Source organism: Pongo pygmaeus, chromosome 23 (genome assembly GCF_028885625.2).
Source record: "Pongo pygmaeus isolate AG05252 chromosome 23, NHGRI_mPonPyg2-v2.0_pri, whole genome shotgun sequence".
In the NCBI taxonomy this organism is placed as follows: domain Eukaryota; kingdom Metazoa; phylum Chordata; class Mammalia; order Primates; family Hominidae; genus Pongo; species Pongo pygmaeus.
In genome coordinates, this window is record NC_085931.1 from 61,729,197 (window position 1) to 61,750,552 (window position 21,356).

At 57.2% G+C, this 21,356-nt stretch overlaps 2 protein-coding genes across 4 annotated transcripts; one reads left to right on the forward strand and one right to left on the reverse strand.

Annotated features, from left to right (window-relative positions):
• The first annotated feature begins 1,218 nt into the window (after positions 1-1,218).
• KLHDC7B (kelch domain containing 7B) lies at positions 1,219-5,047 on the forward strand. Its single transcript, XM_054468984.2, has one exon. It carries the CDS (start codon positions 1,219-1,221, stop codon positions 4,882-4,884), a length of 3,666 nt encoding a protein of 1,221 aa, XP_054324959.2. The 3' UTR covers positions 4,885-5,047.
• A 1,000-nt stretch (positions 5,048-6,047) lies between these two features.
• On the reverse strand, positions 6,048-20,515 carry SYCE3 (synaptonemal complex central element protein 3). Of its 3 annotated transcripts, none has more exons than XM_054469002.2 (3): positions 20,424-20,515; positions 10,339-10,447; positions 6,048-6,338 (listed from the first exon to the last, which is right to left on the reverse strand). In XM_054469002.2, exons 2-3 carry the CDS (start codon positions 10,445-10,447, stop codon positions 6,181-6,183), a joined length of 267 nt encoding a protein of 88 aa, XP_054324977.1. In that variant the 5' UTR covers positions 20,424-20,515; the 3' UTR covers positions 6,048-6,180. The 3 variants fall into 3 exon arrangements, with proteins under 3 accessions (XP_054324977.1, XP_054324976.1, XP_063518808.1); XM_054469001.2 differs by lacking the exon at positions 20,424-20,515 and adding an exon at positions 16,571-16,694; XM_063662738.1 differs by lacking the exon at positions 20,424-20,515 and adding an exon at positions 10,578-10,650.
• Between the last annotated feature and the right edge of the window lie 841 nt (positions 20,516-21,356).

The window sequence follows — 21,356 nt, forward strand, 5'->3', positions numbered from 1 at the left end:
AAGAAGCAGGTGGAGGAGCCAAGGCTCCTCCCTCAGGAAGCAAGTGCTCACATCCAACAGAAGCACCTACATGCCGGCCTGAGCCAGGGCTAGGAGGTACCAGCCAGGATGTGGTCTTAAGGGCGAGTCCTCAGCTCAGATAAGGGAAGGCTGAGGACTGAGATGAAGACACCCAGAGTCTGGCTATTAGAGCACCTGTGGCCAGAGGGGGGTGGTTTCTAAGGGATCCAGGTGCTGGCTGATGTGGTAACTGGAGTAGGGGGCAGGCTGGGCTCAGGGCTTTCCAGGGGCACAGTGAGAGTCTCATCTGGGCAGTCAAGACACTCTCGATGGGTGCAGGGGGTCCAGGAGATCCTAGAAGGTCTAGGTGGGCTGAAATAAGCCTGGCCATAAAGAGAGAAATATGTTTGGATTTTATTTATCCCATTTATTTTTTTTTCTCTTGACTTGAAAACCCTATCCCATGTCTGGTGAACCCAGAGTAAGGAGTCCAGAAGCTGCTGGAGGAGGAGCTATGGGAGCCTCAGCCTCCCCTCTATGCCCCCTCCCTGTGCCTCAATGCAAACCTCCACAGCACCCCTGCAATGATATGCTCACTGCCAGGACCCATGCCCAGGGTCTCCCTCTTCAGCCCGAGAGACCACCGTCAGGCACAGCCTGCACCCCTCCCATGCTGGCCTACAGTGGAATCAGCCTCTCCGGTTTCTGGTGATTTCATCAGGGCCGCATCACATTGCTAGAGCTAGAGATAACATCTCCCTGTGGGTAACCCTTCCCTGCCAAGCCCCTTGAAGCTGGACCCAGGCTGAGAGGAGGGACTCTGGGGTGTGGAATGAATTTAGGGGTGTGAGGGTCTACCAGGCAGAAGCAGGTTGGCTGTGATGACAGCACAGAGCTCAGGAAAGCTGCCTGAGGACCCTGGGGCCTACGAGGAGGAGAAGAGGGCAGGAGCTGGTGGGGTGCTTGCAGAGACCGTGGGCTCCTATCCTGCCATAAGCCTCGCTGTCTCCTGATGTCTGCAGCCAGGCCCTACTGACACCCCCCGGCCTGGGTGCAAGCAGAGACCCCACCCTTCCCAGGCCCTGGAGGACTGGTCCACCTTAACTGGGCAGCCCTCGGGGCAGGCGCTGGCCGGTGCCCCAGCCCAGGCCTCTCTGTGCTCTGCATGCACTGCCAGCCTGCCATCGGGCCCCTTGCAGTGGGTTGCAGCCCTGAACCATGATCCAGGGCACCTTGGAGCCAGATGGTCCCCTCTGGGGCTGGGAGTGGGACAGTGACAATGACTGGGATAGTGCTGTGCTGGCCCTCCTGGCGCTGGCTGTGGTGGCTGCCACAGCGCTGGCCTTACACTGGTTTGGCTCCGGGCACGACCAAGAGGCGGCAGAACCGGCGTCCACAGCCCTCGGGGCTCAACCTCATCAGGCAGGAGGAGCTGAGCTGGCCCTGCAACCGAAGTGCAAGGTCAGTGATGGCAGCGAGGGGCAGAGCCCAGGGCAGGGGAAACCAGAGCCCCCAGGACGCGGCCAGCAGAGCCCTGTCCCTGCTGCAGCGCCGGGCGGGGGCCTGGCCGCCATGGCCCGGCTTCCACTCAAGACAGCTGTCGAGGAGGCCCGCAGAGGGGCATTAGGACAGCAACGGGGCAGTGCCACCCCCGCGGCCCCCCGAGCGGAAGGAAAGGAGCCTCCCAGGCCAGGCACTGCCCTCTTGGGCAGGAGCGAAGCAGGGGGGATGTCCGCCCCGCTCCTGATCCACTTCACTCCTCGGAGCCCTGGCAGCGAAGCGGAGGCGCAGGCGGAGACAGGTGGTGTCAGGGCGTCCTCTCGCCAGGCCGCGGGCCCCGCGGGGCAACAGGACACTGGTCCCCGGCAGGCGGGCGCGGGGCCCTCAGGCTCGCTGGGAAGAGGCCGGGGCCGGCGGCGGCGGATGGACGCTGGCTCGGGAGACAGAGCCCGCCGCCCCCGGAAACTGGACCCGCTCCGCCTGGGCGCCGCGGGCAGTGTGTGGGACCCGGTGGATGAGGCCGCCGCCCTGGACGCCCACGCGCGCGGCCTCCCCACAGGACCCCCACTCGCCCAGGAACCCGCACCCCCGGCGCTGCCCGCGCCCCGCGCCCCGCAGCCTGGGTCTCAGACGGAGGGCTCTGGGGCCAAGGGTGGCTGGAGCAGGGAGGCTTCGGGGGTCCCTGTCCCCGGAGGAGGCTGGCCCTGGGTCAGCAGGGAGGTCCTGGGCACCCGGAGCTTTGGCCCAGCCCCAGGCTCCACGCGCCCCTGGCTAGAGAGTCCGCCTCAAGGTCGCCCACTCTCGTCCCAAGGGCCGGGTGCCACAGGGGCCTACGATGCGGGCGAGGCCGGGGCTGACAGCTCCCGAGATGACAGTCCTGCCGCTGACCTGGGGCCCACCCGGCCCCCGGAGCAAGCAAAGCCGGCCGCAGCCTGCCACAGCCGCGCCCCTTCCCGGAGCCGTGAGCCTCGCCCGCGTTCCGCCTCCCCGCCCGCAGCTCCCGGCCCGGGGTTCCCACCTGAAGCCCTGACTCTCCCCTCTCCTTCAGATTCTTTGCCCCTGGGGGTTACCCAGGGTCCTTCTGTGGGCGAAAATCTCAGAGCGGCGCCAGCCTCAAGTTCAGCCTCAGCCCAAGTCTTAACTTCAGCTCCAGCCTCAGTCCTAGCCCCAGCCCTGGCCTCATCCCCAACATCAGCACCAACCCCAGCCACCACCTCAATCTCATCCCGCACCTCAGCCCCAACCCCAGCTCCAACCTCAGCTCCAGCTTCAACCACAGCCCCAGCCCCAGCCCCAAGTCCAGCTACAACTCCAGCCCCAGCTCCAGCCCCAACTCCAGCTCCAGCCGCAACTCCAGCCCCAGCCCCAGTCCCAGTCCCAACCCTCACACCCCCATCCCCAGCCCCAACCCCAGCTCCAACTCCAGCCCCAACCCCAGCCGCATCCCCCGCCTCAGCCCCCACCTCAGCCCCCACCTCGGCCCCAACCCCAGCCACATCCCCTGCCCCAGCTGGCGGGTCAGAGCCTCAGGAGAGTGTGGCTCTCCCCAGGCGCTACCAGGAGGGGCAGGTCTCAGCCAGCTGGGGAAACCTTATTGCCATGGTTCTTAGAAGCCACCCCTTCCCCAGGCAAGACAGGCCCCAAGGGAGTGTCCCGAGGGCGGTTCCTGGGAGCCCCGTGGATCCCAGCCCTTCCACACACTCTGAGGACAGACACGGCCCCTCTTCTTCAGTGGGGACAGTCATGGGGACAGGTACAGGGGGCCTGGTTGAGGCTGGAGGTCAGCCACAGACAAGAAGCTCCGAGACCAACGGAGCGCCCAGCCCAGACCCTCCCCCAGGCCTAAGAGGAGAGGGAACCAGGGAGAAAAGTCTAGACTCGCTGCCCCAAGTCGCGATGCCCAGGGGCCCCGCACAGCCCCCCGCGCAGAGGCCGTCTGGCCCCGCGGCCTCCTCCTCTGTGAGGCGCTCACAGCCGGCACCCCAGCTACGGAAACGCAGCAGGTGCGACATCGCCCCGACCTCGGAGCAGGAGGTCAGGCCGGCCGCCTCAGGGGACCCTCAAGGGGAGGCGCCGGGGGAGGGGGGCAGCCCTGCCGGCCGCAGCGGGGCGCTCACAGAGAAGCAGAAGGAGGCCCGGAAGCTCATGGTGTTTCTGCAGAGGCCCGGGAGTTGGGGGGTGGCGGAGGGTCCCCGGAAGCCCAGCTCCCGGGCCCTGGAGCCCACCACGGAGGCAGCCCTGCGGCGGCGGCTGGACCTGGGCAGTTGCCTGGACGTGCTGGCCTTTGCCCGGCAGCACGGGGAGCTCGGCCTGGCGCAGGAGACCTACGCGCTGATGAGCAACAACCTGCTGCGAGTGCTGGGGGACCCGCGCCTCTACCGCCGGCTGAGCGCGGCCGACCGCGAGCGCATCCTCAGCCTGCGGACCGGCCGGGGCCAGGCGGTGCTGGGCGTCCTCGTACTGCCCAGCCTCTACCAGGGGGGCCGCTCGGGGCTCCCCAGGGGCCCTCGTGGCGAGGAGCCTCCTGCGGCGGCCCCTGTGCCCCTGCCTGTACCTGCGCACCTGCATGTGTTCAACCCCCGGGAGAACACCTGGCGGCCCCTGACCCGGGTGCCCGAGGAGGCCCCGCTCCGGGGCTGCGGTCTCTGCACCATGCACAACTACCTGTTTCTGGCGGGGGGCATCCGTGGCTCCGGTGCCGAGGCCGTCTGCTCCAACGAGGTCTTCTGCTACAACCCTCTGACCAACATCTGGAGCCAGGTTCGGCCCATGCAGCAGGCCCGAGCCCAGCTCAAGCTGGTGGCCCTGGAAGGGCTGCTCTATGCCATCGGTGGCGAGTGCCTGTACAGCATGGAGTGCTACGACCCGCGTACAGACGCCTGGACCCCACGCGCGCCACTCCCCGCAGGCACCTTCCCTGTGGCCCACGAGGCTGCGGCCTGCCGTGGGGACATCTACGTCACGGGGGGTCACCTCTTCTACCGCCTGCTCAGGTACAGCCCCGTGAAGGATGCTTGGGACGAGTGCCCATACAGTGCCAGCCACCGGCGTTCCAGCGACATCGTGGCGCTGGGGGGCTTCTTGTACCGCTTCGACCTGCTGCGGGGCGTGGGCGCCGCCGTGATGCGCTACAACACGGTGACCGGCTCCTGGAGCAGGGCTGCCTCCCTGCCCCTGCCTGCCCCTGCCCCACTGCGCTGCACCACCCTGGGCAACACCATTTACTGCCTCAACCCCCAGGTCACTGCCACCTTCACGGTCTCTGGGGGGACTGCCCAGTTCCAGGCCAAGGAGCTGCAGCCCTTCCCCTTGGGGAGCACGGGGGTCCTCAGTCCATTCATCCTGACTCTGCCCCCTGAGGACCGGCTGCAGACCTCACTCTGAGTGGCAGGCAGAGAACCAAAGCTGCTTCGCTACTCTCCAGGGAGACTCTCCTGGGATAGGTCTGAGAGGCCGGCGCTCAGGGAAGGGGCTGGGATCAGAACTTCCTGCTCTTGTTTCTGGACAACTTTCCCCTTCTGCTTTAAAGGTTGTCGATTATTTTGAAGCCCAGACTCCCTCAGCCTCTTTCTGTCCGTCACTCCACACTCAAACTGTTTCCTGACTCAATTCCGTACCTGCTTACAGCCCCTCTCAGCTTGCTCACACCCCCCTGTCTGTGGGACTCCCCGTTCCCTAGAGCTAGGGACTGATGCGTCCCCACAGACAAGGACTTGGCTTGCTGGAGCTCTGCTTAGCCGAGAGACGAGGGGGTAGAAAACATTCACTCTTCCTATGCTCTGTCAGCAGGACAGGGAGCAAAAACGTCCCCAGGCAATGCCCTCGCCTCTGGGACTTTCTGCCTGTCCTAAGGCCTCCTCAGGTACCAACCCCATAGCCATCTGGGTCTGTTTGGCACTGTGGATTCTCAAGGGCCTAGAACCCTTGCCTCTGAAACTGGTCTGCTGGTGCTGCCCTGCTGTCTGCAGCGCCTGCCCATACCCCCAGCCCATACCAGGCCAGGCCCACTCCAGGCTCACCACCCTCTGTAGCCTTGTGGGGCTCTCCCAGCCCCTCCAGAAGCCCACCCCACTTCTCACCAACCCCCCATCTCTAAATGAGGCCTGAGCGTCACCCTAGTTCTGCCCGTTTTTAGCTGTGTAGACTTGGACAAGACATTTGACTTCCCTTTCTCCTTGTCTGTAAAATGTGGACAGTGGACATCTGTCACCCAAACGAGTTGTGGGAGACAAGATCGCAGCTGTAAGCACCTCTCATGGTGTCCAGGATGCACAGCACAATCCATGATGTGTTTTCTCCCCTTACACATTTTGAAACCCATGCTAGAAAGGTGAATACATCTGACTGTGGCCCACCCCAACCTTCAGCCTGGATGTCCCTGTCTGGGCCCTTTTTCTGTTTTTTTTTATTCTATGTTCAGCACCACTGGCACCAAATACATTTTAATTCACTGAAAGCACCTGCAGCTTGCACTTGTCGTGTTTTGTTCACAAGGTTTGATATGCAGCTGGGTGGATCATGGCACAGGAGAGAAGAGGTCCTTGGGCTGTGCTTAAAAATAAGTTTATTAAGAAACAAGTACAGTGCATACAGCTATTCATGTGAATGCCAGCTCCATCCCCCAGTGACCTCTTCATACGGGCAGAGGGTGGCATGGTAGCTGTGGTGGGCCAGTAGGGTCTACGGCCTTTGCTTGGTCTCATGCAGCAGCTCTTGCCAGTTCTTCTCCATCTCCTCCTTGCAGTTGACGAAGGCATCCTCCAGCCGACGCATGGACTCGGCCAGCGTAGGGTTGGTGCGCATCACTACCATATCATAGGCCATCCAGGTTGCCTGCACTGCAACAAGCAGACAGGACTGGTCAGGCCACAGGGAGGAGCTGCAGCTCTAGGGTACCCCAGAAGGGTCAGATGCCTCCAGCTAGGCTCAGCATCTGGAGGCCCAGATCCTGCTGAGGCACCCAGTTACTCTAGGGAGAGACAGCTGGTAGGCTACTTGTTACAGGCTCATAAAAACTCCCTACAAACATCCACAGTGAAACTTCCCAGTCTCATGCAAGGCATAACTTCTGGATACACCAGACATGATGTTAAAAAGCTAGAGGCTGGTCTGATATGAAATATGAGGAGAATTAGAGCAAACCGCAGCTCCTTACCTACATGCGGTTCACAGCCAGTGGCTGCAGGTGACCCCTAAGGAGTCATCTACCCAAGCTCACACACTCAGGTAGAGCTGATTGTTTCCAGTCCTGCAAGGCCCAAGCCTCATGTCACCTTATGTTCAGTGGCCTGGGATGCCTGGGCACCTCTATGCTTTCGTTGAGGCCCAGGCCTGGGGCTTCTCCTCTTGGGAAGGTGTCCTTGACCATCTACCAATGCACTGACGGATTCTCTTGCTCTTTCCCTCTCACAGCAACTTGAAGGTAGCATTCCCTGGGCCTATAGGTGAACACATGCTTCTTGTGTGAACTCAAAGGAAGTGTGTGCAGAAATCCCACCTCCAACCTTTTCTCTGCATAGTCCACCGGCTGGTGTGGTTCAGCCCTCTGCAACTATACAAAACAAAGGTCATCTCCCCTCTGCACGACAACCAACTGTACATAGCAAACACATCCCCTTAAAATTCCTCTTTGTGGAATCCTAACAAGCATCCCAGATCATTCTGGTGCAGGGAGGCTGCAGACTACCTGGACAGCAGGTGCAGCAGGGACCTGGGAGCCAGAGCAGAGTATGCCTCCCAGCTCTCCACCTGCCAACTATGTGACCTGGAACAAGTGGCTTAAATATATCAATCTCGGCCGGGCGCAGTGGCTCATGCCTGTAATCCCAGCACTTTGGGAGGCCAAGGGGGTGGATCACGAGGTCAAGAGATTGAGACCATCCTGGCCAACATGGCCAGTGTTCCTGGCCCATCTCTACTAAAAATATAAAAATTAGCCGGGTGTGGTGGTGGGTGCCTGTAGTCCCAGCTACTAGAGAGGCTGAGGCAGGAGAATCGCTTGAACCCAGAAGATGGAGATTATATATATATAAATCTCAGTCTCCTCATCTTTGGAGACCCTACCAATCTCACGGCTTACTGTGAGAATTAATTAATTAATTAATTAAATGGGTGACAGATGTAAACTGCCTGGCACACATGTTATGGACTGAATGTGTCCCTCCCAAATTCACCTGTTGAAATCCTAACCCCCGACGTGCTGGCATTAGGAGGTCGGGTCTTTTGGAGATGATTAAGTCCTAAGGGTAGACCCTCCTGAATGGGATTAGCACCCCTTAAAGAAGAGACACAAGAGCTTACTCTCACTCTATGCAAGGATATGTGAGGCTCTATGTGAGGGTACAAGAAGGTGGCTGGCCGGGCAAGGTGGCTCGTACCTATAATCCCAGCAATTTGGGAGGCTGAGGTGGGTGGATCACTTGAGCTCAGAAGTTTGAGATCAGGCTGGGCAACATGTTGAAACCCTGTCTTTACAGAAAATACAAAATTTAGCTGGGCGTGGTGGTGTGCAACTGTAGTTGCAACTATTCAGGAGGCTGAGGTGAAAAAAAGGATCCCTTGAGCCTGGGAGGCGGAGGTTGCAGCGAGCTAAGATTGCACCACTGCACTCCAGCTTGGGTGACAGGGTGTGACCCTGTCAAAAAAAAAAAAAAAAAAAAAAAATCCCAAAGTGCTGGGACTACAGGCCACCGCACCCCGGCCATAACTTGTTCTTTTGAGTGCAAATTAAATCACTGTTTCTTGGCTACAGTAATCCTCTAGACAGGACCAGATTATAACTTTTCCTCATATTTTTAGTTCGTGCCCTAATGGAATAGGTTCCTTTTCTGTTCTAATGCACAAATTACTCTTATAATTGTCAAACTTATCTCTCCTCATTTTGCTTCCAAGGAAACTAAAATCATGGTATTCTGAAGATGACCAAACATATGAATCTCCCTCATTTGGCAACACACTGGGCCCGGATCTGTTACACTGCAAATGCTCTGCTGCTAAAATGATACAAGCACCCTCCCTCTATGCCCAGGGCCTATCACAGAAGAGAGAGTCTCGCTCTGTCACCCAGGCTGGAGTGCAGTGGTATGATCTCGGCTCGCTGCAAGTTCCGTCTCCTGGGTTCAAGTGATTCTCCTGCCTCAGCCTCCCAAATAGCTGGGATTCCAGGTATCCGCCAACACGCCCGGCTAATTTTGGATTTTTATTAGAGATGGAGTTTCACCATATTGGCCAGGCTGGTCTTGAACTCCTGACCTTGTGATCCTCCTGCCTCGGCTTCCCAAAGTGCTGGGATTACAGGCATGAGCCACCGTGCCCAGCCTGTAGCAGATTTATATAAAAATGCAATACGCGGCTGGGCGCGGTGGCTCATTCCTGTAATCCCAGCACTTTGGGAGGCCAAGGCAGGCAGATTACGAGGTCAGGAGATTGAGACCATCCTGGCTAACACAGTGAAACCCTGTCTCTACTAAAAATACAAAAAATTAGTGGGGCGTGGTGGCAGGCGCCTGTAGTCCCAGCTACTGGGGAGGCTGAGGCAGAAGAATGGCGCGAACCCGGGAGGCGGAGCTTGCAGTGAGCCGAGATTGCGCCACTGTACTCCAGCCTGGGCGACAGAGCGAGACTCTGTCTCAAAATAAATAAATAAATAAATAAATAAATAAAAATTTAAAAATAAATAAATAAGTAAAACCAAGCTGTGCTCTGATCACCTTGGGAACATGTCATTAGGACCCCCTGAGGCTGTGTCATGGATAAGCATCCCCAAACTTGGCAAAATAAGCTTTCTAAATTAACTGATACGTGTCTCAGCTATTCATAGTTCACAAGTACATAGGCAAAAAATTGCAAACATTTCTAAGGAGAAATTTTCTAAAGTCTGCTCTAGTGAATAAAAACTATTTGGCCAGGCACCCTGGCTCACACCTGTAATCCCAACACTTTGGGAGGCCAAGGTGGGTGTATTGCTTGGCCAAAGTTGGTTCAAGCCGTGAGGAGAAGGAGAAATTGGGTATGCCTCATTATACCTGCCTCTCTTTTGGAATTCAGGAAAAGTTGACCAGCATTAACATGAACACAGACCTTAAGTTTGATAAGAAACCTTTACAATCTATTCCCTCTGAAGCCTGCTACCTGGAGGCTTCATCTGCATGACAAAACTTTGGTCTCCACAACCCCTTATCGTAATAACCCAGACATTCTTTTGTATTGATTCCAGGTCTTTAGGCAATAACTCTTTCAACCAATTGCCAATCAGAAAAAATTTAAATCTATCTATAACCTGGAATCATCCCCCTCTGAGTTGTCCCAGCTTTCCAGATCGAACCAATGTATATCTTTTTTTTTTTTTTTTTTTGAGATAGAGTCTCGCTCTGTCGCCCAGGCTGGAGTGCAGTGGCACCATTTCGGCTCACTGCAAGCTCTACCTCCCAGGTTCACGCCATTCTCCTGCCTCAGCCTCCCGAGTAGCTGGGACTATAGGCGTCCGCCACCACACCCGGCTAATTTTTTGTATTTTTAGTAGAGACGGGGTTTCACTGTGTTAGCCAGGATGGTCTCGATCTCCTGACCTCATGATCCGCCCATCTCGGCTTCCCAAAGTGCTGGGATTACAGGCGTGAGCCACCGCGCCCAGCCGAACCAATGTACATCTTACAGGTACTGACTGATGTATTCTCTCTCCCTAAAACGTATAAAAGCAAGCTGTACCCTGCCAACCTTTAGCATATGTCCTAAGGACCTCCTGAGGCTGTGTCACAGGTGCATCCTTAACCTTGGCAAAATAAGCTTTCTAAATTGATTGAGACCTGTCTCAGATACTTTTGGGTTCACATATCCTACCTGAGATTTTCTCCATCTCTTCTAATAGCTTTTCCAAGTCCTTATTCAGATCTGACAGCATTTTCAGCATGTTGTCATAGTTTCTTTCCTCAGGGTCAGCATCAGCCATCTAGGCAATGCACAGAAAGAAGCTGCAGTGAGACAGACCTACATTTCAATTCCAGCTCCACTGGTTATAACTCAGTGATTTCTCCAAGGAATTCTTTCCCCGTCTCTCAGATTCAGACAATACCACGTACTCCACAGGGCTGTTGTGAAGGTTAAATGCGAACATGTCTAAAGGCCCCAGCATAGCATTTGGCACATACAAGTTGTCCTTCCCCTTTCTTCCATCCTTGCCATACAAACGTAGCTGAAGGCTGGAGTGATTAACACAGAAAACATCTTCATCATAATGAAAAAAGTCTGTCATAATGGTGACATGGAATTTTTTCTGGCAAAACCATATTGACTACCCACTAAGATGCAAGCTATTATGTTGATATGTTACAAAGATACAATTCCTGTACCTAAGGAATTTCTAGTGCAATATGGGAGTAAGTCACACACACCATATGACAAACCAGGATGTGACAGATGTCAAAGCAGTTAATGTAATAATTACAGACATCAAGTGATGGGAGCCTGGAGGAGGGTACGTTTAATTTTAAAATATGAAATGATTCATACATTTAAAAAAATTATAATCAACTTAACTTTCCAGAAGAATTCTCCTGGGCATTAGAGGCAGTGCCTCATAGAGACTGTCCTGGTTCTGGAATTGAGCTGCCTGGCTTCAAATCTTGGCTCCACCACATATCAGCAGTGTTACCTTTGGCAACTTACACATCTTCTCGACAAATTTTTGGTAATGTTTTTAAGTTTTTTTTTTTTTTTGAGACAAAGTTTTGCTCTTGTTGCCCAGGCTGGAGCACAATGGCGCTATCTCAGCTCACCACAACCTCTGCTTCCTGGGTTCAAGTGATTCTCCTGCCTCAGCCTCCTGAGTAGCTGGGATTACAGGCAAGTGCCACCACGCCCAGCTAATTTTGTATTTTTAGTAGAGACGGGGTTTCTCCATGTTGGCCAGGCTGGTCTCGAACTCCTGACCTCAGGTGATCTATCCACCTCGGCCTCCCAAAGTGCTGAGATTACAGGTGTGAGCCACCACACCCAGCCAAGTTTTGTATTTTTTAAACGGGAATTATTAGTAGTACCTATATCTTGTGGAGTTTTGTGAGGATTAATTGAAATAAATTATATACTGTTCAGCACAGTACCTACCATAATGAGCACTTAATAAATCATATCTGTTGTTATTTAAAATGTTGAACAGTAATTACATCACTCCAGATCCTCTCACCTTTATTAATATACATTAATTCATTCTGTTAATATTTGATGCTCACCTATTTATCTACAAGGCCCTAGTAAGAAAGGAGAGAAATAGATAAATAATGTTGTAAGAGCTGCCAGGGAACTTGTAACCTCATGAAGGTGAAGGAATGAGCCAGGTAAACATAAAACAGGGAGAGATGGGCCACAGATGCGGTGGTATTGTTCCCACTGTGCATGTGGGGAAGCCTTCCTGGTCTTTACTTCAGAGTTAAAGGCCTCCACTCAGTTCTCCTGTGACTTCCTGGGCCTCCCTCATCACGGTGCCTCTTAGCTGGTATGTGATTGTGGATTCCTCTACTTCCGCAACTAGACTGTGGGGTCCTGGAGAGCAGAGGCCATGTTTCCAATGAACTATTCCTAGTGTTCATCTCAGAGCTAGGAAAACAGCAAGTGCTTAATAAATGTTGGCTGAATAAAGGAGTTGACCATTGTAAAGCTCTAATTCTGAAAGAAAATCATGATAGTGGCCAAGCACGGAGGCTCACGCCTGCAATCCCAGCACTTTGGGAGGCCGAGGTGGGTGGATCACCTGAGGTCAGGAGTTTGGGACCAGCCTGGCCAACATGGCAAAACCCCATCTCTACTAAAAATATAAAAATTAGCCGGGTGTGGCAGCAGGTGCCTGATCCCAGCTACTGAGATTACTGAGGAGGCTGAGGCAGGAGAATCGCTTGAACCCGGGAGGCGGAGGTTGCAGTGAGCCGAGATTGTGCCATTGCACTCCAGTATGGGTGACAAGAGCGAAACTTCATCTAAAAAAAAAAAGAAAGAAAATTATTATCTTTCCCCTCTTGCCATCCTCCCTGTTAAGGGTAGAGATTCTGAGGGAGGAGCAAAGGGCCCTCCAGGAGGCCTGACAGGCAGATCTGAGAATAAGGGTGCAGGGTCAGGGTGTATGGTCTTTCAGGATCTGTAAAGGAGCTACTTCTGTGAGCATGGAGCCATTCTACGTGCAGGGACTCCGTCCTGCTTTTTGGTAAGTAGGAATAGTTTGCTAAGAGTGAGTGGGGAGGTACAGGCAGGTGGCAGGGCAGGGGGCTAATAGTGGGTGATGGGAGGAACAAATGTCTGGAACACCTTCCTTGACCCTCTCCTATAGCTATTCCCTCTCCTTCCTTTCACAGCCAGGCCTCACACGTTTGCCTGTCCTCCTCACTCCACTGTCATCTGGCATCTGTCTCTGACATTCACTGACAATGCTCTCACCAAAGTCATAACTGGCACACCCGGGGCACTTTCTGTCTTTCTTTTATTTAACATCTCTGCAGCACTGACATTTGGCCATTTTCTCCTGCTCAAAATTCTCTTGATGTTTTAACCTTGTTCTCTCCAAACTCTGTCCACCTGTGGTAGTTCCTTCCCTGCTCTTTCTTGGCTCTCTCCTTTGCTGGCTCTAACGGGTCAAGGAAGATCCTTTCAGCCCCTTCTCTTCTCACTACACACTCTTTTTCTTTTTTTTTCTTGAGACGGAGTCTCACTCTGTTGCCCAGGCTGGAGTGCAGTGGCGTGATCTCAGCTCACCGCAACTCCGCCTCCCAGGTTCAAGCAATTCTCCTGCCTCAGACTTCCAAGTAGCTGGGATTACAGGTGCCCGCCACCATGCCCGGATAATTTTTGTATTTTTAGTAGAGACGGGGTTTCGCCATGTTGGCCAGGCTGGTCTCGAACTCCTGAATCTCAGGTGATTCGCCTGCTTCGGCCTCCCAAAGTCCTGGGATTACAGGTGTGAGCAACTATGCCTGGCCAGGACTTCGATTTTTATTCTGAATGAGATGAGGAAACACTGGAAAAATCTGACAAAGGTGATGTGATTTGAATAATGACTTAAAAGGATCACTCTGGCTTCTATGTTGAGAATAGACTTAGGGGTGGAAAGCGTGGAACAGGGACATCATTTAGGAGGCAGCTGCAAAACTATGCCTGGCCAGGACTTCGATTTTTATTCTGAATGAGATGAGGAAACACTGGAAAAATCTGACAAAGGTGATGTGATTTGAATAATGACTTAAAAGAATCACTCTGGCTTCTATGTTGAGAATAGACTTAGGGGTGGAAAGCGTGGAACAGGGACATCATTTAGGAGGCAGCTGCAAAACTCCAGGTAAGGAATGATGAGGGTTGGACCAGAGTGTTAGAAGTGGAGGTAGCGGCCAGGCTTAGTCGCTCATGCCTGTAATCCCAGCACTTTGGAAGGCAGAGGCGGGGGATCACAAGGTCAGGAGTTCGAGACCTGCCTGGCCAATATGGCAAAACTCCATCTCTACTAAAAATACAAAAATTAGCTGGGCATGGTGGCGGGCGCCTGTAGTCCTAGCTACTCAGGAGGCTGAGGCAGAAGAATCCCTTGAACCCAGAAGGTGGAGGTTGCAGTGAGCCGAGATTGTGCCACTGCACTCCAGCCTGGGCGACAGAGCAACACTCTGTTTCAAAAAAACAAAAACAAAAATAAATAAAAAGTGACCACTGGATTTGACAATCTGGAGGTCACACTGGCAATCTTGACAGGAGCTGTTTTCATGGAGTGGCTGGAACAAGAGCCCAATTGAAATGTTTCTAAAGAGAGGGAAGGAGAAGTAGAAACTGGTGAGTTTTACTTCAAAGAGAAGCAGAGAAACATGCCAGCACCTGGAATGTAATGTAGAGTCACAGGGGTATTTTGTTTTAAGTTGGGAGATATTACACTAGTGTCAAAGATTACAGTATTTGGGCATGGCAGGCCCAGGCACGGTAGCTCATGCCTGGAATCCCAGTGCTTTGGGAGGCTAAAACAGGAGAAATGCTTGAAGGCAGGAGTTTCAGACAAGCCTGGGCAACAGTCTCTACAAAAAAATTTAAAAATTGCTGGGTGTGGTGGTGCACACCTGCAGTCCTAGTTACTCAGGAGGCTGAGGTGGGACAATTGTGCCACAGCACTCTAGACTAGGCTACAGGGGAAGATCTGGAAGATCCCCTCTGCAAAAGAAAAAAAAGGGCTCAGTAAATTCAAGATATTTGTTTTGGGTGTCACTGGTCAACTTGGTGAGATGTTTCAGGAGAGCCATAAAAGTAAAAATATTTTCATGAATTAAATAATTAATGGATCATTAGACAAAATGGATTGTGTGTACAGATTTAGATGGGAAGGGGAGAAAAAAACAGGAGGTAACCAGAAGGTGATACAGAGTCAAGGTTTTTTGTTTTTTGAATTCTTCATGTTTCTAGCCTGTGTGGAAAGAGCTAGCTGGACAGAAAATCCTGAAGAATCAGAAGAAAGGGTAACTGATGGTGCAGGGACTGGTCTCAGACAAGTAAAGGGTCGTTTCACCCTATGCAGGTGACGGAAGGTAAGTAAAGGGTCGTTTCACCCTGTGCAGGTGAGGGAAGGTAAAGGGCCATGTCACGCTGTGCAGGTGGGGGAAGGTAAAGGGCCGTGTCACCCTGTCAGGTGAGGGAAGGTAAAGGGCCGTGTCCCCCTGTGCAGGTGAGGGAAGGTAAAGGGCCGTGTCCCCCTGTGCAGGTGAGGGAAGGTAAAGGGCCGTGTCCCCCTGTGCAGGTGAGGGAAGGTAAAGGGCCGTGTCCCCCTGTGCAGGTGAGGGAAGGTAAGTAAAGGGTCGTGTCACGCTGTGCAGGTGGGGGAAGGTAAAGGGCCGTGTCCCCCTGTGCAGGTGAGGGAAGGTAAGTAAAGGGCCGTGTCACCCTGTGCAGGTGGGGAAGGTAAAGGGTCGTGTCCCCCTGTCAGGTGAGGGAAGGTAAAGGGCCGTGTCCCCCTGTGCAGGTGAGGGAAGGTAAGTAAAGGGCCGTGTCCCCCTGTGAGGTGGGGAAGGTAAAGGGCTGTGTCACCCTGTCAGGTGGGGAAGGTAAAGGGTCGTGTCCCCCTGTGCAGGTGAGGGAAGGTAAGTAAAGGGCCGTGTCCCCCTGTGAGGTGGGGAAGGTAAAGGGCTGTGTCACCCTGTCAGGTGGGGAAGGTAAAGGGCCGTGTCCCCCTGTGCAGGTGAGGGAAGGTAAGTAAAGGGTCGTTTCACCCTGTGCAGGTGAAGGAAGGTAAAGGGCCGTGTCCCCCTGTGCAGGTGAGGGAAGGTAAGTAAAGGGCCGTGTCCCCCTGTGAGGTGGGGAAGGTAAAGGGTCGTGTCCCCCTGTGCAGGTGAGGGAAGGTAAGGGCCGTGTCACCCTGTGCAGGTGGGGAAGGTAAAGGGTCGTGTCCCCCTGTGCAGGTGAGGGAAGGTAAGTAAAGGGCCGTGTCACGCTGTGCAGGTGGGGAAGGTAAAGGGCCGTGTCCCCCTGTCAGGTGAGGGAAGGTGAAGGAGGTAGAGATAGAATAAGGTAGGTAGAGGTGAAGGTAGGATGTTAAGGGGGGATTTCAGGCCTGATGGTCTCTAACTCCCTAATAAATGGCAATGAAAAGTTTCTTCTTGTAGCAACAGACATTCTTGGTTTGAGGAGAACCATAGAGCTTTATTAAAGCTGTATGCCTCCCTAGGGGCACTTAGGCACGTGGCTGAGGCCACGTGGCCACAGTGTCCTCAGGACCCTAAGATGGCACAGAGACAATGGATGGAGTGTGGAAGGCCTGGGAGCGTGAACATACATGCAGTGGATGGACAAGGCAAGGACACTGAGGGCACAAGTATGAGAGTGGCTTAAGGGGTGGTTGATGGTTGGGGTGAAGCAGAGGCATAGAAAAGACATGTAGTTTCCATAAGTGGGGCGTTGGGGTGGCCGCAGGTAGATTTGGGGATAGAGCATGAGACTGCTAGAAGGATGGAGGCTGTGGCCGGAGTGGCACTGGATCTCAGAAGAGGGATGGGTCTGAAAAGGAGATCCAGGGAGAAGGTGTGCGAGCTGATGTGGAGGAAGCAGCCACAGGGTTAGAACTCACGGCATTTCTTGGCTGATGAGGTTGCCTGGGATGACTGGGAATGGGTGGAGAAAGAGGCCTGAGCCCGCACCAAAGCACAGTGGAACGGGGCTTAGGACGGGCGGCGGGAGTGTAGGGCCGGAGGAGTGTGGGGCGGGAGGGGTGTGGGGAGGGAGGGGTGTGGGGAGGGAGGGGTGAGGGGTGAGGTGGGGTGAGGGGTGAGGGGTGAGGTGGGGTGAGGGGTGAGGGGTGAGGGGTGAGGTGGGGTGAGGGGTGAGGGGTGAGGTGGGGTGAGGGGTGAGGGGTGAGGGGTGAGGTGGGGTGAGGGGTGAGGGGTGAGGGGTGAGGGGTGAGGGGTGAGGTGGGGTGAGGGGTGAGGGGTGAGGTGGGGTGAGGGGTGAGGGGTGAGGGGTGAGGGGTGAGGTGGGGTGAGGGGTGAGGGGTGAGGGGTGAGGTGGGGTGAGGGGTGAGGGGTGAGGGGTGAGGTGGGGTGAGGTGGGGTGAGGGGTGAGGTGGGGTGAGGGGTGAGGGGTGAGGTGAGGTGGGGTGAGGGGTGAGGGGTGAGGGGTGAGGTGGGGTGAGGTGGGGTGAGGGGTGAGGGGTGAGGTGGGGTGAGGGGTGAGGTGGGGTGAGGGGTGAGGGGTGAGGGGTGAGGTGGGGTGAGGTGGGGTGAGGGGTGAGGTGGGGTGAGGGGTGAGGGGTGAGGTGAGGTGGGGTGAGGGGTGAGGGGTGAGGGGTGAGGTGGGGTGAGGTGGGGTGAGGGATGAGGGGTGAGGTGGGGTGAGGGGTGAGGGGTGAGGGGTGAGGGGTGAGGGGTGAGGTGGGGTGAGGGGTGAGGGGTGAGGGGTGAGGGGTGAGGGGTGAGGTGAGGGGTGAGGTGATGGGTGGGGTGAGGGGTGAGGGGTGAGGGGTGAGGTGAGGTGGGGTGAGGGGTGAGGGGTGAGGTGATGGGTGGGGTGAGGGGTGAGGGGTGAGGGGTGAGGTGAGGTGGGGTGAGGGGTGAGGGGTGAGGTGGGGTGAGGGGTGAGGGGTGAGGGGTGAGGGGTGAGGGGTGAGGTGAGGGGTGAGGTGATGGGTGGGGTGAGGGGTGAGGGGTGAGGGGTGAGGTGAGGTGGGGTGAGGGGTGAGGGGTGAGGTGATGGGTGGGGTGAGGGGTGAGGGGTGAGGGGTGAGGTGAGGTGGGGTGAGGGGTGAGGGGTGAGGGGTGAGGGGTGAGGGGTGAGGTGAGGTGGGGTGAGGGGTGAGGGGTGAGGTGGGGTGAGGGGTGAGGGGTGAGGTGGGGTGAGGGGTGAGGGGTGAGGGGTGAGGGGTGAGGGGTGAGGTGAGGGGTGAGGTGATGGGTGGGGTGAGGGGTGAGGGGTGAGGGGTGAGGTGAGGTGGGGTGAGGGGTGAGGGGTGAGGTGGGGTGAGGGGTGAGGGGTGAGGGGTGAGGTGGGGTGAGGTGGGGTGAGGGGTGAGGTGGGGTGAGGGGTGAGGGGTGAGGTGAGGTGGGGTGAGGGGTGAGGGGTGAGGGGTGAGGTGGGGTGAGGTGGGGTGAGGGGTGAGGGGTGAGGTGGGGTGAGGGGTGAGGTGGGGTGAGGGGTGAGGGGTGAGGGGTGAGGTGGGGTGAGGTGGGGTGAGGGGTGAGGTGGGGTGAGGGGTGAGGGGTGAGGTGAGGTGGGGTGAGGGGTGAGGGGTGAGGGGTGAGGTGGGGTGAGGTGGGGTGAGGGATGAGGGGTGAGGTGGGGTGAGGGGTGAGGGGTGAGGGGTGAGGGGTGAGGGGTGAGGTGGGGTGAGGGGTGAGGGGTGAGGGGTGAGGGGTGAGGGGTGAGGTGAGGGGTGAGGTGATGGGTGGGGTGAGGGGTGAGGGGTGAGGGGTGAGGTGAGGTGGGGTGAGGGGTGAGGGGTGAGGTGATGGGTGGGGTGAGGGGTGAGGGGTGAGGGGTGAGGTGAGGTGGGGTGAGGGGTGAGGGGTGAGGTGGGGTGAGGGGTGAGGGGTGAGGGGTGAGGGGTGAGGGGTGAGGTGAGGGGTGAGGTGATGGGTGGGGTGAGGGGTGAGGGGTGAGGGGTGAGGTGAGGTGGGGTGAGGGGTGAGGGGTGAGGTGATGGGTGGGGTGAGGGGTGAGGGGTGAGGGGTGAGGTGAGGTGGGGTGAGGGGTGAGGGGTGAGGGGTGAGGGGTGAGGGGTGAGGTGAGGTGGGGTGAGGGGTGAGGGGTGAGGTGGGGTGAGGGGTGAGGGGTGAGGTGGGGTGAGGGGTGAGGGGTGAGGGGTGAGGTGAGGGGTGAGGTGATGGGTGGGGTGAGGGGTGAGGGGTGAGGGGTGAGGTGAGGTGGGGTGAGGGGTGAGGGGTGAGGTGGGGTGAGGGGTGAGGGGTGAGGGGTGAGGGGTGAGGTGAGGGGTGAGGGGTGAGGGGTGAGGAGGGGTGAGGGGTGAGGGGTGAGGTGGGGTGAGGGGTGAGGGGTGAGGGGTGAGGGGTGAGGTGGGGTGAGGGGTGAGGGGTGAGGGGTGAGGGGTGGGGTGAGGGGTGAGGAGGGGTGAGGGGTGAGGTGAGGTGAGGGGTGAGGGGTGAGGTGGGGTGAGGGGTGAGGTGGGGTGAGGGGTGAGGGGTGAGGAGGGGTGAGGGGTGAGGTGGGGTGAGGGGTGAGGTGGGGTGAGGGGTGAGGTGGGGTGAGGGGTGAGGTGAGGTGAGGGTGAGGGGTGAGGTGGGGTGAGGGGTGAGGTGGGGTGAGGGGTGAGGTGGGGTGAGGGGTGAGGTGAGGTGAGGGGTGAGGGGTGAGGTGGGGTGAGGGGTGAGGTGGGGTGAGGGGTGAGGGGTGAGGGGTGAGGAGGGGTGAAGGGTGAGGGGTGAGGTGGGGTGAGGGTTGAGGGGAGGGGTGAGGGGTGAGGAGGGGTGAGGGGTGAGGTGGGGTGAGGGGTGAGGGGTGAGGAGGGGTGAGGGGTGAGGTGGGGTGAGGGGTGAGGTGGGGTGAGGGGTGAGGGGTGAGGAGGGGTGAGGGGTGAGGTGGGGTGAGGGGTGAGGTGGGGTGAGGGGTGAGGTGGGGTGAGGGGTGAGGGGTGAGGGGTGAGGTGGGGTGAGGGGTGAGGTGGGGTGAGGGGTGAGGTGGGGTGAGGGGTGAGGTGGGGTGAGGGGTGAGGGGTGAGGTGGGGTGAGGGGTGAGGGGTGAGGGGTGAGGAGGGGTGAAGGGTGAGGGGTGAGGTGGGGTGAGGGTTGAGGGGAGGGGTGAGGGGTGAGGAGGGGTGAGGGGTGAGGAGGGGTGAGGGGTGAGGGGTGAGGAGGGGTGAGGGGTGAGGTGGGGTGAGGGGTGAGGGGTGAGGGGTGAGGGGTGGGGTGAGGGGTGAGGTGGGGTGAGGGGTGAGGTGGGGTGAGGGGTGAGGGGTGAGGAGGGGTGAGGGGTGAGGGGTGAGGAGGGGTGAGGGGTGAGGTGGGGTGAGGGGTGAGGGGTGAGGGGTGAGGGGTGGGGTGAGGGGTGAGGTGGGGTGAGGGGTGAGGGGTGAGGAGGGGTGAGGGGTGAGGGGTGAGGAGGGGTGAGGGGTGAGGAGGGGTGAGGGGTGAGGTGGGGTGAGGGGTGAGGGGTGAGGGGTGAGGTGGGGTGAGGGGTGAGGGGTGAGGAGGGGTGAGGGGTGGGGTGAGGGGTGAGGAGGGGTGAGGGGTGAGGTGGGGTGAGGGGTGAGGGGTGAGGGGTGAGGGGTGAGGGGTGAGGTGGGGTGAGGGGTGAGGGGCGAGGCGGGTGAGGGGCGTTGGGGGAGGGGCACGGGCTGTGGAGTGAGTGGAGTCGGGTCGAAGTCAAGGGTCTGGTTTGAGGTTGGTGCCACCGCGAACGCTAGGACAGGGTCAGGCGGAGCCCAGCCCTCAGGGCGCGTTGGGAGGGCCGGGGCCCGGCGCGGCCTCGCTCACCTCCAGCTTGGCCCGCGCTCCGGTCCTGCTCTGGCGCCCCCAGCGGCCGCTTGAGGAACAAGGCCGCTCCCCGAGAGGGATGCCCCGCCCCTTCCGTTAGCGAATCCGCCCCGGAAGTGGCCTCTCGCCCTCATTGGGTGTCCTTGGGAAAAGGGGCGGGGCATTCCGCGCTGCTCCCACAGGTCTGCGGCGTCCGGGTCTGGGACTGGCAGCAGGTGCGGTGCTGGGGACGTCCTGAGGTTGAGGGAGAATCCTGCGGAGATGACATTTTGCCCCCACCTCCTTCTTGAGCTTAAGGATTTACACGCAGGGCCCCGTTTGCCTGCTGGGTCCCCAGTGTCCAGGACAGCGCCGGGTACCAAAGGTGCTGGTAAACATTTGTCGAATGAGTCGCTGAACGCCCAGCTATTTCCACTGTCACAGCGATCATGTGTGGCGGACATTATGTGGCATGTATCTTACAGAGGAGGCAGCCCAGGCTCAGGGAGACGAGGCAGAGGTGCACGCAGGTCTATGTGGGCTGGAAAGTGCTGGGGTCTCCCGAGCGCTCATGGTCTCCAGGCAAGAACTGGAAGCAGAGCCACTCAGCACCTAGAGGGGCAGTGACAGAAAGCTCTGGCTGGGAGGAGGCTGACCAGAGGCCAGTCTGAGCTCAGCCTTTTTTCTCAGAGGGACATGGGCACCCTAGAAGGGTGGTAAGTAGGCGAGTGGCAGAGTTAAAAGGTCTCTGACTGCCGAGGCGGGTGGCGACGGGGCCGGCCGTTGCTGTTGTTTGGCTGAGTGGTGCACAGGGTCAAAGCCATTCCAAGGTCGACTTGACAGGGCTTGGTAATGTGGGAGGGAGGGAGAAAGAAGGAACGGGCTAATGGCCGGGGTGATACCACTGGCAGAGATGTGGAAGAGTGGGAGAAGCTAGCTTGGAAGGTTAACTTT

What these genes read in the sequence shown, in the direction of transcription:
- KLHDC7B (XM_054468984.2), top strand. Translation starts at nt 1,219, where the DNA reads ATGATCCAGGGCACCTTGGAGCCAGATGGTCCCCTCTGGGGCTGGGAG.
- SYCE3 (XM_054469002.2), bottom strand. Translation starts at nt 10,447, where the DNA reads ATGGCTGATGCTGACCCTGAGGAAAGAAACTATGACAACATGCTGAAA. An exon ending in AGAGATGGAGAAAATCTCAG is followed by an intron (nt 6,339 to 10,338) that starts GTAGGATATGTG and finishes TGCTTGTTGCAG; the next exon opens with TGCAGGCAACCTGGATGGCC.